At 39.9% G+C, this 14,802-nt stretch overlaps 1 protein-coding gene across 1 annotated transcript; it reads right to left on the reverse strand.

Annotated features, from left to right (window-relative positions):
* Positions 1 to 3,330: 3,330 nt before the first annotated feature.
* Positions 3,331 to 6,180, reverse strand: LOC138955798 (uncharacterized). Its single transcript, XM_070327328.1, has 2 exons — positions 4,941 to 6,180; positions 3,331 to 4,437 (listed from the first exon to the last, which is right to left on the reverse strand). The coding sequence occupies exons 1-2, from the start codon at positions 6,172 to 6,174 to the stop codon at positions 4,127 to 4,129; spliced, it is 1,545 nt and encodes a 514-aa protein (XP_070183429.1). The 5' UTR covers positions 6,175 to 6,180; the 3' UTR covers positions 3,331 to 4,126.
* Positions 6,181 to 14,802: the final 8,622 nt, after the last annotated feature.

The following is a 14,802-nucleotide window of genomic DNA, read 5'->3' on the forward strand; positions in this document are numbered from 1 at the left end:
GACTAAATGTAACAAGTCGCGTAAGGCGAAATTACTACATTTAGTCAAGCTGTGGAACTCACAGAATGAAACTGAACGTAGTCCGCCGCTAGTGCAAAAGGCAGTGAAAGTGACGAACCTGTTTGGCGCGGTAGCGGTTGCGCTGTGCTTCATAGCACGCTTTACTGTACCTCTCTTCGTTTTAACTTTCTGAGCGTGTTTTTAATCCAAACATATCATATCTATATGTTTTTGGAATCAGGAACCGACAAGGAATAAGATGAAATAGTTTTTGAAACGATTTCGGAAATTTAATTTTGATTATAATTTTTATATTTTTAATTTTCAGAGCTTGTTTGTAATCCAAATATAACATATTTATATGTTTTTGGAATCAGAACATGATAAAAAATAAGATGAACGTAAATTTGGATCGTTTTATAAATGTTTTTTTTTGTTTTTTACAATTTTCAGATTTTTAATGACCAAAATCATTAATTCATTTTTAAGCCACCATACTGAAATGCAATACCAAAGTCCGGCCTTTGTCGAAGATTGCTTGGCCAAAATTTCAATCAATTTGATTGAAAAATGAGGGTGTGACAGTGCCGCCTCAACTTTTACAAAAAGCCGGATATGACGTCATCAAAGACATTTATCGAAAAAAAGAATTTTTTTTCGGGGATATCATTCCCAGGAACTCTCATGTCAAATTTCATAAAGATCGCTCTACACACACACAGACAGACACACACACACACACACACATACACCACGACCCTCGTCTCGATTCCCCCTCTATGTTAAAACATTTAGTCAAAACTTGACTAAATGTAAAGAGAAGAACACTAGGCATTGGTAAAGCAAAATTATCCCCGAGTACGCTAGTACAAGGGTCCAGCAGACTTTAATTGTGTGTCTGTGTGTGTGTCTCGACTTAACAGCTTATTGCTGGGAAACTACTGGGCGCAGTTCGTTCAAAAGTTGATACACTAACTTGATAATAGGTTCGATTGATCGTATTAAAACTTCATAATGTTACCTGGGACCTAAATGCGAAATAAACCACAAAAAAACGACTTGGCGGCGGGGGGAATTCGCGGAGCCACAGCCAGCCAGGCAGTCTCATAGAACAGCCGAACGCGTCACACATTGACGAGAAATATAGCGTCATAAAAAGATTACGTCACGGTCAAAAGTCTTTGACGTCTTTTTCTCTCGCGCGGTGTGTGTGTGTGTTCATTTTGTGCACATGTGTTAGTGTTACTGTGTGTGTGTGTGTGTGTGTGTGTGTGTGTGTGTGTGTGTGTGTGTGACGGTGTGTGCGTGCGCGTGCATGAGTCTGTACTCGTGTGTGTGTGTGTGTGTGTGTGTGTGTGTGTGTGTGTGTGTGTGTGTGTGTGTGTGTGTAAGAGAGAGAGATAGAGAGGAAGAGAGAGAGGGAGTGAGGGAGAGAGACACTGTGATCAAATTACAAATAAAAGAGAAAGGCCAGTCACCACGCACATCCTCGGCTCGCATGCAATGTATTTATATAGCAAAGGGAATGCCTGTAATTCACACAGATCAATCACTTGGTCTTAAACGTGCACAAGACAAAAACTTTCATACTGGGGGAGCGAGCCAATCTGAAGAGTACTCGGGTCCAGCGCGAGCGTTTTTTTTTTATCAGAGAAATACAATTCATCACTCCAGTGGGTATTTTGCATCTTCGTTTTGGCATTTTTCAACAGTTTTCATTTTGTATCTCCGTTCCTCAATCATTTATCAGTTGTTGGTTTTATCTTTGTTTCTCGAATCTTCAATCGATTCTTTTGTATTTAAACCTTCATTTCTCAAATCATCCATCTATTTGTTTTCTCTCACCTCTGTTTCTCGAATCTTTCGTTAGTTGTTAACGGTTGACTTTTTCGCGACGCGCCGCCCGAATACAAGCGTTGACTGATAATGCCGTTGTCAGCACGCCGCCAGAATCCGTGCGTAAGGTGCGTGAGTCACTTCGCCACACACCGCCATAATAGTAGCGTTGGAAGTGGAAAATACCACGCTGGGGATTTTCCATACGAAAACCCACGTGATAGGTTCAGAGGTCGGCTGCATTATCATACGCGACAAATAACTCCCAGAACAGTTGATTTCATTGGTTAGTTTGGATACTACAGGTCATTGACGGCACCAACCCATGCCTTAGTTTCATATTTGAGGATTCCAAAATGTCGCGAGTTGTCAGTGTTGTTGTTTCGAAGCGAAGCGGCGTGCAGAAGGAAGGCAGTGACTGTGTGTGCATCAAACAGTGTTGTTGTGATAGATGGATAAGTGAGTGGTGAGGGTGAATGAGTTAGCCAAATCAAGAGCTCGAGGTGTCAATGCTACTTTGGCCAAAACCCAATGCAAGCGGACGGACGCGATTCTGGTGCCGGGAATGTTCTGTGGCCACATGGCTGTGGCGCTTTGTGTTGAGCCGTGCTTCGAAGTGTGGCACACAAAGAAGGATGTTCTCCGTGCATAAACCGAGTTCTAAACAAGTCATTTATACAAAAACTGTAAATACTGTGACAGCAAGTGTTTCTTTTCTTCTATGGATAAAACCCAACGCAATGGGACTCGATTCTGGTGCCTGGAATGTGGTGTGGCGTTTTGCGTTGAGCTGTGCTTCCAAGTGTGGCACTGTAAATACTGTGACAGCAAGTGTTTCTTTTCTTCTACATGGATATATTCATCATAGTCATCACCCAGTCATCTCATTGTCTCATTCAGGTTAGTAAATTCTTTTTTGAGTATTCACTAACAACATTTTGTGCATATTTTCAAACATGTCTGTAGTATTTATGTGGTGCCTCTGGACTTTTTTTTAATTTAAATTGTTGACATTTTCAATAGCATACCACACAAACACAACAAGCCTTTTGACAAATACAAAGTACATTTCTGAAACAATGAAAGATCTTTCTTTAATTGTGTGCAAAAAGTAAGTCTCCACATGTACTAGTTTTTTTACAATATTTTTTTCAAAATACAATATTTTTTTCAAAATTTTCCAATTTTGGTTGTCAGCAGGCTATTTATTGACATTTTCAATAGCATACCACACAAACACAACAAGCCTTTTGACAAATACAAAGTACATTTCTGAAACAATGAAAGATCTTTCTTTAATTGTGTGCAAAAAGTAAATCTCCACATGTACTATTTTTTTTACAATATTTTTTTCAAAATACAATATTTTTTTCAAAATGTCCCAATTTTGGTTGTCAGCAGGCTATTTATATGCTTCGGCTCAGGCGTTCTGAGTGTATAGTCATGTCATAGGGTGGACGTGCTGAATGAGTTTTAATGGTTCATTTTCGTTCTAGAATCATCCATCACATTTTACTGTCCATCTTCGTTTTCGATCCTTCCATCACTTGTCAACGTGCTTCTTAGTTCTCGAATGATCCATTATTTGTTAATTTGCGTATTCACTCTTGAATCATCCACCAGTTTTGATTTTGCATCTCCTTTCCCAAACAATCTATCCCTTGTTAATGTGTGTCTTCTTCTCTCGAATCAGTCATCAGATGTTATCTTCCAACGCTGTTCATCATGCATTCATCCATCAGTTGTTACTTCGTATTGTGGCTCTACCAATCCTCTTGCATCCATCAGTTGTTACTTCGTATTGTGGCTCTACCAATCCTCTTGCATCCATCAGTTGTCACTTCGTATTGTGGCTCTACCAATCCTCTTGCATCCATCAGTTGTTACTTCGTATTGTGGCTCTACCAATCCTCTTGCATCCATCAGTTGTTACTTCGTATTGTGGCTCTACCAATCCTCTTGCATCCATCAGTTGTCACTTCGTATTGTGGCTCTACCAATCCTCTTGCATCCATCAGTTGTTACTTCGTATTGTGGCTCTACCAATCCTCTTGCATCCATCAGTTGTCACTTCGTATTGTGGCTCTACCAATCCTCTTGCATCCATCAGTTGTTACTTCGTATTGTGGCTCTACCAATCCTCTTGCATCCATCAGTTGTTACTTCGTATTGTGGCTCTACCAATCCTCTTGCATCCATCAGTTGTTACTTCGTATTGTGGCTCTACCAATCCTCTTGCATCCATCAGTTGTTACTTCGTATTGTGGCTCTACCAATCCTCTTGCATCCATCAGTCATCCTCCCAAACTTTCAGCCCCGACATTGCACAAAATCCAGCAACTGCAGTCAGCACCTTCAGCACAGATCCGTCGTGACTGGCCATAGATTGTCCAAGAATCTCCATGTTTGTGACGTAGAGGAAAGCTCCTGTGGCGATAGCCTGGAGAACGCTTCCGGCCAGCAACTGCGCGCGCACATCCACCCCACCGGAAGTGACGCCCATGCCAATGCCGACGCCGATGGGCGCCATGATGGCGAAGAGAAGCATGGAGACCACTGCGCGGAGAGGGCGATGCTGCATCACTGAGGCCAGCTCTATACCTGCAGGCATAAAGAGGTATGGAAACATTTCATACTACTAGGCGTAAATACGAATTTAAATTCAAGATCAGTGTTGGTGTTGCACGTGGGTGGCCAGTTCTATACTTGGCAGACAGACAGGCAGACAGACATACATACAGGAGGGGGTAATGCTTTACCACGTGCACCGGGAATGGGCTTTTTGGACGTAACGTGCATGGGAATGGGGGAATTCTCGTAGCGTGCACCGTGCACAGAGGTCCGGCGTGCACCGTGCATGGAGCTTTTTCGTAACGTGCACCGATCTGCACCGTGCATGGCACTTTTGGCCTCAACGTGCACGTGCACAGACCCCCCCCCCCCCCATGGTGACCCTCATACAGAGAGAGAGAGAGAGAGAGAGAGAGAGAGACAGACAGACAGACAGACAGACAGACAGACAGACAGACAGACAGACGGTTTAAAACAGAAGGAGAGGAAGAAATATCGTCGGGCATAAACACAAGCAAGCAGTCAATACTAACCCAAGCAGGTGGACACAATAGCCTTGTGGATAACGATAGCTGTCAGCACTGACCACAAGGCATGCGTGTGCTTCTGAAGACCAACGGCGAGCCCGTCAAATATCGTATGGAACGACATAGCCAGCAGCAACAACGTCACACGAACAGTTGACATGTTGGGCAGAGTCCCATGCTCTTCCTCACCATCGTGATGCACGTGCATTGTGGCGTCACTGTCAGGGTTAGGACCAGAAAGACCGTGATCACTGGTGGGTGATTTTCCGTTGACGCTTTGAGTAGACTCGGAGCAAATCATGTTGTTGGCTGGTTGTTTGATCGTAGAAGAACGAAGAGTGTCCCCGTTGTCGGCTTCAGTTTCTTTGGGCTTGTTCATGTCGTTGAGGATCTCGTTTGGGCGGAGAGGCTCAGTTGTAGAGCACTGCCGGTCTTTGTTTTCCTTGTTTTTTCTTTCGTCAGCAGGTTGTGGGTGTTCTTCGTCTTCTAAGACGTTGACATGGGAGTCTATTCCGTTTCCGTTTCCTGACGGTTGCGTGATAAGCTTACTGACAGAAGAGTCAGATTTAACAGTTGCTGCTGCCCTCTGCCCAGGTTCTTCCGTGCTGTGGATCTCCACTTTCATTTCTGATCTGTCATGGTCTTTTTCGACGTGGGTACATTTGCCAGGCGACTTTTCAAGTTTGTTGGAACTTCTAACACCATCACCATCACCATCACCGATACTTGCACCAAGAATGATTTCTCGACCTTCGACTTTCTCTGCATCAAGACTACAAAAGGCTGCTTCTCGACTTCCAACATCCTTTGAATCTTGACGACAAGGACCAGACCCAGGAAATTTCACCTCCACTTCAAAAACTGTCTCGCCTCCCCTGCCTCCTCCTCCTTCTCCCCCTTCACCACCATGCAGGCGGTAGGCAAGCTTTTCAATCATAGCCACGAGGAAGAAGCCCACTCCGATCCCAACCTCGAAGAAAGGAAAGGGATAGTGGAAATCCACGGCTTCCCTGTATTCCGCAAACTCTTGTTTCCCTTTAACCAGCAGATTCAAGAGACAGGTGCCGAGAAAGACGCCGCCAGCGAAGCAGTTTAGGTAACACAGGATAGTCTTGCCCCTCTTGGAGTCGTGGAGCTTGAGGTTGCACTTCTTGACGAGGTAAAGGGGGACCGTGCCGCAGATGATTGACACAAGGAAGAAGATGACGAGGCACTCGCCTTTGGCGATGTTGAGGTCCATGGTGTGTGGTGCTAGACTCACTCCTTCTGAAACACACAATGAGCCATTCTTTAAAAAAATCAAACAGACAAGAAGTCTTCGTGTCAATGACACACCTACACTCTTACACTTTTACTTCTAATCAACTTGAAAAAAATGAACAAGAATCCTTCAATTTCCTTTTAATCAACCTGACAAATAGACACGAATCCTTCGTATATAAGTGACTTTCCTACTTCTACACAACTTGTGAAAATGACAAGCATTTTTCTTATAAGTCACTTTCCTTCATCTAATCAACTTGAAAAACAGAGAAGAATTCTTCGTATACTTGACACACACCTACTTGTAATAAACTAGGAAAACAGACAAGACATCTTCATATGAAGAACACTCCTACTTTTAATCAACTTGGAAAGGCGATAAGACTGCTTCGTATATATATGTTACAATAAATTCTCAAAACCAGGAAATTTGCGAAATCCCTGAAAATGTCAGTAAATTTGTGAATTTCCTGTTTTACTCAGGGATTTCACAAATTTCCGAAAAATTCTAGGAAATTTGCGAATTTCCTGATTTCAAGGGGCAGGAAATTCGCAAATTTACTGAAACACATTTGAAGAGAAACAAGTGCTTTGTTGGTTGCTTGTGAACCATTTAATGATTCTGGTTTCCTTATATTAATGCAAGTTAAATACTCATATTTCTCTCTCTCTCTTCTCTCTCTCTCTCTCTCTTATACTGTCATGTTTCCTAAAAATGTTGAACATAAAATCTGAACGAGTACATTAAAAGGTACATTATGACACTCATCTCTCTCTCTCTTAACCTGTATTTTTTTCAAAAAATTGTTAACAAAATCTAAACGAGTACATTAAAAGGTACATTGTGACACTCACATGTCTCTCCTATACTGTCATGTTTTATAGAATTGTTAACATAAAATCTAAAGGAGTACATTACAAGGTACATTATGACACTCATCTCTCTCTCTCTCCTTTTCTCTGTATGTCTCTTATACTGTCATTCTTGCTTGAAAATATTAACATACCATTATGACACAGGATAAAAACAAAACACACAGGGCATGTACAGCACAGACATATGGCACGTAATATAAGCATTCGCTTGAGTTCGTGTCCCTATTATTTCTCGTTTTATTATTGTCTCATGTTTAATTGAATAAAACCGTGTTTAAACCAGGACATATGGCAATGAAAAGACGCTTAAAAATGTCTTCATGGTGCGTCTTATTTATTGGTGCAGGATTGGCTGCTGTGACATCTTGAGTTGCACATTACTTGTGCTTTGTAGCACTTCACAAAGCCTTGCCCGCCTGATGCTGACTGTTCTATCACGGCTGAAATGTTCAGGGATTTTGCAAATTTCCTAGTTTCGAGAATTTACTGTAACATATATATATGACACTTGATTAAAAAAACAAGTCGCGTAAGGCGAAATTACTACATTTAGTCAAGCTGTGGAACTCACAGAATGAAACTGAACGTAGTCCGCCGCTGGAGCAAAAGGCAGTGAAAGTGACGAGCCTGTTTGGCGCGGTAGCTGTTGCGCTGTGCTTCATAGCACGCTTTACTGTACCTCTCTTCTTTTTAACTTTCTGAGCGTGTTTTTAATCCAAACATATCATATCTATATGTTTTTGGAATCAGGAACCGACAAGGATTAAGAAGAAATAGTTTTTAAAACGATTTCGGAAATTTAATTTTAATCATAATTTTTATATTTTTAATTTTCAGAGCTTGTTTTTAATCCGAATATAACATATTTATATGTTTTTGGAATCAGAACATGATGAAGAATAAAATAAAAGTAATTTTGGATCGGTTTATGAAAAAATACTTTTAATTACAATTTTCAGATTTTTAATTGATTAATTAATTTGTAAGCCTCCATGCTGAAATGCAATACCGAAGTCCGACCTTCGTCGAAGGTTGCTTGGCCAAAATTTCAATCAATTTTATTGAAAATTGAGGGTGTGACAGTGCCCCTTCAACTTTTACAAAAAGCCGGATGTGACGTCATAAAAGACATTTATCGAAAAAATGAAAAACAATTCTGGGGATATCATACCCAGGAACTCTCATGTAAAATTTCATATAGATCGGTCCAGTAGTTTACTCTGAATCGCTCTACACACACACACGCACAGACACACACACAGACACACACACACACACACACACACACACACACACACACACACACACACACACACACACACACACACACACACACACACACACACACACACACACACACACCACGACCCTCGTCTCCATTCCCCCTCTATGTTAAAACATTTAGTCAAAACTTGACTAAATGTAACAAGTCGCGTAAAGCGAAAATACAATATTTAGTCAAGTAGCTGTCGAACTCACAGAATAAAACTGAACGCAATGCCATTTTTCAGCAAGACCGTATACTCGTAGCATCGTCAGTCCACCGCTCATGGCAAAGGCAGTGAAATTGACAAGAAGTGCGGGGTAGTAGTTGCGCTAAGAAGGATAGCACGCTTTTCTGTACCTCTCTTCGTTTTAACTTTCTGAGCGTGTTTTTAATCCAAACATATCATATCTATATGTTTTTGGAATCAGGAACCGACAAGGAATAAGATGAAAGTGTTTTTAAATTGATTTGGACAATTTAATTTTGATAATAATTTTTATATATTTAATTTTCAGAGCTTGTTTTTAATCCGAATATAACATATTTATATGTTTTTGGAATCAGCAAATGATGGAGAATAAGATAAACGTAAATTTGGATCGTTTTATAAATTTTTTTTTTTTTTTACAATTTTCAGATTTTTAATGACCAAAGTCATTAATTAATTTTTAAGCCACCAAGCTGAAATGCAATACCGAAGTCGGGGCTTCGTCGAAGATTACTTGACCAAAATTTCAACCAATTTGGTTGAAAAATGAGGGCGTGACAGTGCCGCCTCAACTTTCACGAAAAGCCGGATATGACGTCATCAAAGACATTTATCAAAAAAATGAAAAAAAGTTCGGGGATTTCATACCCAGGAACTCTCATGTCAAATTTCATAAAGATCGGTCCAGTAGTTTAGTCCGGATCGCTCTACACACACACACACACACACAGACACACAGACACACGCACATACACCACGACCCTCGTTTCGATTCCCCCTCGATGTTAAAATATTTAGTCAAAACTTGACTAAATATAAGAAGATGTACTTTTAGGATTTTAGTATATATGACTCGCAACCTGACTGAAAATTACGCTAAGGCCCCCCCCCAAAAAAAAATTGTCTGTTTCTGGTAACATGGCTAAAAAAAAAATTGGGTCGGTAGGTAGGGATTTTTTTTAATTTTTTTTTTTTTTTACCCCAAATGTAGACCAATAAAACTAACTTTAAAAATCGCGCAAAGAGACTGGATTCACTATACATAGAGACAAGACACTCAACACATTTACAAATCGTCAGCGGACTTTCGTTTTCACACGTTTTTGTTGTTCATTTTCTCACCCTGTCCTTTACCACCAAGTTTGGAAAAAAAAGTTTAGGGTCGGCGCCGAAATTTAGGGTCGGTCGGGTGACCAGAAACAGACACATTTTTTTGTGGCCTAAGCATATGGGTATGTTGCGCAAGTAACGACCCCCCCCCCCACCCCCCGCCCTCCCACACGGTGGCCTAGTGGTTAGGCGTCCGCCCAGTAAGCGGGAGGTCGTGGGTTCGAACCCCGGCCGGGTCATACCTAAGACTTTAACTTGAAATTGGAAATCTAGTGGCTGCTCCGCCTGGCGTCTGGCATTATGGGGTTAGTGCTAGGACTGGTTGGTCCGGTGTCAGAATAATGTGACTGGGTGAGACATGAAGCCTGAGCTGCGACTTCTGTCTTGTGTGTGGCGCACGTTAAATGTCAAAGCAGCACCGCCTTGATATCACCCTTTGTGGTGGACTGGGCGTTAAGCAAACGAACAAACAAACAAACCCCCTCCCACACACACACACCCGAATAACCCCAAACGCAACACACAAAAAAAGAAAAAAAGATTAACAACTATTGTGTTTTCAGCGTAGCAATAGGGTCCGATATTTAGACGAGACAAGTATAATGCCGACGAGTCGAAGACGAGTCGCATTATACTTGTTCGAGTCTAAATATCGGACCCTATAGCTACGCTGAAAACACAATAGCGATTATATAGCTGTTCTGACCTTGATTTGTTGTTCCAAACTTACAAAAGGACACTTTTTGCGTCGATGCGTTGATCTCAGGTTTTGATAGCAGACGCCGTTTCTTATGCGCATTAGTTTTGCGCAGGCGCCACACTGACTTTGGAAAAAAACTCGATTTGACAACACAGCTGTTAAACAGCTTTTTATTAGTTCATTCGAATACAACAAAAAGAAGTTTGAGTATTTTTAATTTTGAACAAGACTACTTATGAAGAAGACCAAAACACAACATAAACAGAAAACTAGAAACAACCGAAGAACTAGGATGCAACAAGGGGAGGAGAAGAGAATAGCTAATCGCGAGCAGACGGCAGCGAAGTTTTCAGTTTGGGTGAATGGCATTTATACTTGTCTCGTCATGAAGCGAATTTTTCAACCTCAGTTATAAACGACTACATGAATGTTAGTGCCATGGGTTGTACATCAATACTTCAGAGGGGAAGTGGGGTATTTAGTGTGGAGTTACGAGATAAGAAAAGCCGAATGCGAAAGTTTGTGTCAGTCGGCAACTGACCCAGACACACAAAAACGGCTGTTCCGTTTTACTCCCCTGTTTGTATTACATCTTTCGACTTTGGGCATTTTGTGGTGTTTAGGGACAGAAAATAATTGATTTAGTCCTGTTTCATCGGGAATTTAGCAGAAAGGGGTATGCTATCGACATTTGTAAAGCTGAAAAACATTCCCGAGAAGAATTTCAAGTTGTCAGTGTATGCTGTTGTCGATTAAAACATCGTGTGTTACAGATGGGTAAACCGGAACCATGCGTCTTTGTTATTGCCAATATGCTTTTGGATATTGGCAAAGATGGCCGACTTCCGAAGCATTATGCTTTGATGATCGGAATAGACCATCCAATCACAGCCCCCGAATTCCCCCACGTGTCCATCAGAATAGCTATATAGAAGATTGATACTATGTTTTCATTATTGATATTAATTTCTCTCTCTTTCATGGTTGTATTATTTGACAGTATCACTGTACTGTTGATGACAGGATCTAGGACCCAAGAGAATGCCTTAATTTAAACACTAGCGTTTAACATGCCGTGCTATTTTTGCGAATAGAATTATGTACTATTTCTCACTGCGTTGAAAACTGGTTACAGAAAGGATGTACAACTAAACAACAAAAACTAACTAGGTATAAATTGAACCACATTATCTTGATTGGAAATACCGGTAATGGTGCATGTTTGTCATAAATAGAAGAAAAAAAATTATACCAATGCTCCAAAGCTTTATCAGGATTCTGAAAGCTATAGACTTTAAAAAGAGGACTGTGAATTAAATCAGAGAGAAAATCATTTTTATTAAAACGCGAGAAACGACGATAAGTTACATTTTTATGTCCAGCTTTAGGGATTTTAATACCTTTCCGTGACCAGGTAAGACACACTGGATAATGATCACTGCAGGATAAAATAGGAACGCATGTTTCAATAATATTTTGTTTTTCTGACACATAAATATGATCAATAAGAGTTTTAGAAACAGCCATGACCCTAGTGGGTAACTGAACCATTTGTTGCAAATCAAAGCTATTAATTTTATCATTCCAATTTTTATGTGGTTTCAGTAAATCAATATTAAAATCTCCTAAGAGCAAGATTTCTTTAGAATCCAGTGTTGCAGAGTCCATCATAATAGTAAAGTTATCTGCCCAATTTACTCTTTCAGAAGGGTTTCTATAAATAAAAAACGCTGGCGCTGGACCCGAGTACTCTTCAGACTGGCTCGCTCCCCCAGTATGAAAGTTTTTGTCTTGTGCACGTGGATTAAAAAAATTAAAAAAATAAAAATTAATTTATTTTACACAATTAAAAAAATTATTAGAGTAAAATAAAACATTAAAACGTTCATAATAAACAATAGTAAACAAGAATTAAAAATAAAAAAAAAATAGACCGCCCATGCCGGGAATCGAACCCGGGTCACTTGGATTAAAAAACAAAAACAAAAAAAACCCACAAATATTTATTTATTTTACACAATTAAAAAAACTATTAGAGTAAAATTAAACATTAAAACGTTCATAATAAACAATAGTAAACAAGAATTAAAAAAAAAATCAAAAAAATTGACCGCCCATGCCGGGAATCGAACCCGGATCCCTTTGGCCACCAAGCCACCACCTTGAATCACTGACACGGTGTCCCTGTCGCTCTCTCTCGTGCTCTCTGTCTCTCTTTCAGTCTCACCGAGACCAAACCTGCACTGTAGTTTCTTTGCCGAGACCAAATTAATCCCCACCCGCTGGCTGGCTTGCTCGCATGCGATACGCATGCTTTTCATGACGCACGCGTTTGGCTGTTATATCAGCTCAATGGCTGGCTGTCGCTCCGATTGAATTCGTCCAACCGTCAAGAACTTTTGTGTTTTTGGGGGCATTTAAGTCCCAGGTAACATTATGAAGTTTTAATACGATCAATCGGACCTATTATCAAGTTAGTGTATCAACTTTTGAACGAACTGCGCCCAGTAGTTTCCCAGCAATAAGCTGTTAAGTCGAGACAGACAGACACACACACACACACACACACACACACACACACACACACACACACACACACACACACACACACACACACACACACACACACACACACACACACACACACAATTAAAGTCTGCTGGACCCTCCTACTGCGTACTCGGGGATAAATCCTAACAGTAAGGGCGGAGATCTTTTTAATTTAACTTCAATCCATATTGATTCAACTACATGAACCTCAAGATGAGGTAGTCGTTTATATGTAGCTGATTCACTTCTGTAAACAGTAATGCCTGTTTCATTCTCCTTAACAGGATCATTACGAATAAGAGTATATCCTGGAACAATGATGTCAGAGTCTAACACATTATCTGATAGTCTGGATTCAGAAAAACCAAACATATGAAAACTTTTTCCAGAATTAAAAAGTACATTTGAAACATCAGTCATTTTGTTATATAAATGATTAATATTCAGGTGTCCTATGCGAAGCCCTTCCTTATTCGGCCAAGATGTTTTAGTTGAAGTCATGGTAATGTTTATAATTTCAAAGCTTTTTACTTTTCTTTTTTTTTCTTTTTCTTTTTTTAAATATAATGACGAAAAGCAAGTTATGAAAAGTGACTACTTTTTCACAGACTATGCAAGCCTGTTGAAAAGTTGCTTGCAATTTGAAAAAAAGGAATACAGGTGTATAATAACAATAATTATAAATGTTGTACTAACAATTCCGAATTCATAATAATAAAACTGAATAATGTCAGCAACCCAATATTGTCAGACACTCTATTTCCAAATCTATATACCACCACATACACAAGGTGAAGATAAACACCTCTTAGTCAACACATCAATTCAGTCGAACTCATAAGTTCACTGACAATTGATGAAGAATTAAATAAATTGCTACTAAATTCAAAGAGAATTACAATGTCAGGAATCCGTTGATCCTTAAATTCAGAAAAAGCAGCAACACCGTCATATAATCATATTGATGCACTTACAAATGTAATCAACCCCTTTTGATTACATTGTTAACCAACCATATGATAATCAGAGGAAGTGTACGTACTTTGTTCTCACACACAAAATAAGATAGCTCAGCCATGAGCATAGTCACAATTCGAAATTCATAATAATCAAACTTAATAATGTCAGCAAATCAATATTATCATACACTCAATGACCAATAATATACACCATCACGGACACATGAGTGCAAATAAAGATCTCTTATTCTACACATCAGTTCAGTTTCACTCATCATTTTTTTTTTCAAATGATGCAGAATTAGATAATTGGCCGTTCATTTCACAGATAATTGCAATGACAGCACTTTGTTGATCCATAAATTCATAATGATGCACTCACAAATATAATCAGATCCTTTTGATTACATTGATAACAGACCATATGATAATTAGCAGTAGTGTACGTATTATTTCTCACACAAAAATAGCTCAGCTATCAGCATTGTTACAAGGAGGGAAGTGATTGATTGATAATAATAATATCAATGTTATATCAATTGTTCTATCTCTCTCTCTTTCACACTCACACACACACACACACACACATATATACATACACACACACAGACACACACACACATACACACACACAAAGACACGCACACACACACACACACACACACACACACACACACACACACACACACACACACACACACACACACACACACACACACACCATTAACAGATCTAAATTAAGAATTCAGATCTGACAGCGTCAAATTGAATCATAGCACTATTGTTTACTTCAAACTAGAGTTTCAAACGCAATGTTCATTGATGCGTAGGCTGTATGATTGGTTAACATACGGACCTTTGAGGGAACCCAGTCAGGGAGTTGGTCACAATAAAGCATTACATGTAAAACAGTTTTGTATGCTCATGGCCAGCAG

The sequence above is a fragment of the Littorina saxatilis genome, unplaced genomic scaffold (genome assembly GCF_037325665.1).
Source record: "Littorina saxatilis isolate snail1 unplaced genomic scaffold, US_GU_Lsax_2.0 scaffold_1567, whole genome shotgun sequence".
NCBI classification, from domain to species: Eukaryota; Metazoa; Mollusca; class Gastropoda; order Littorinimorpha; family Littorinidae; genus Littorina; species Littorina saxatilis.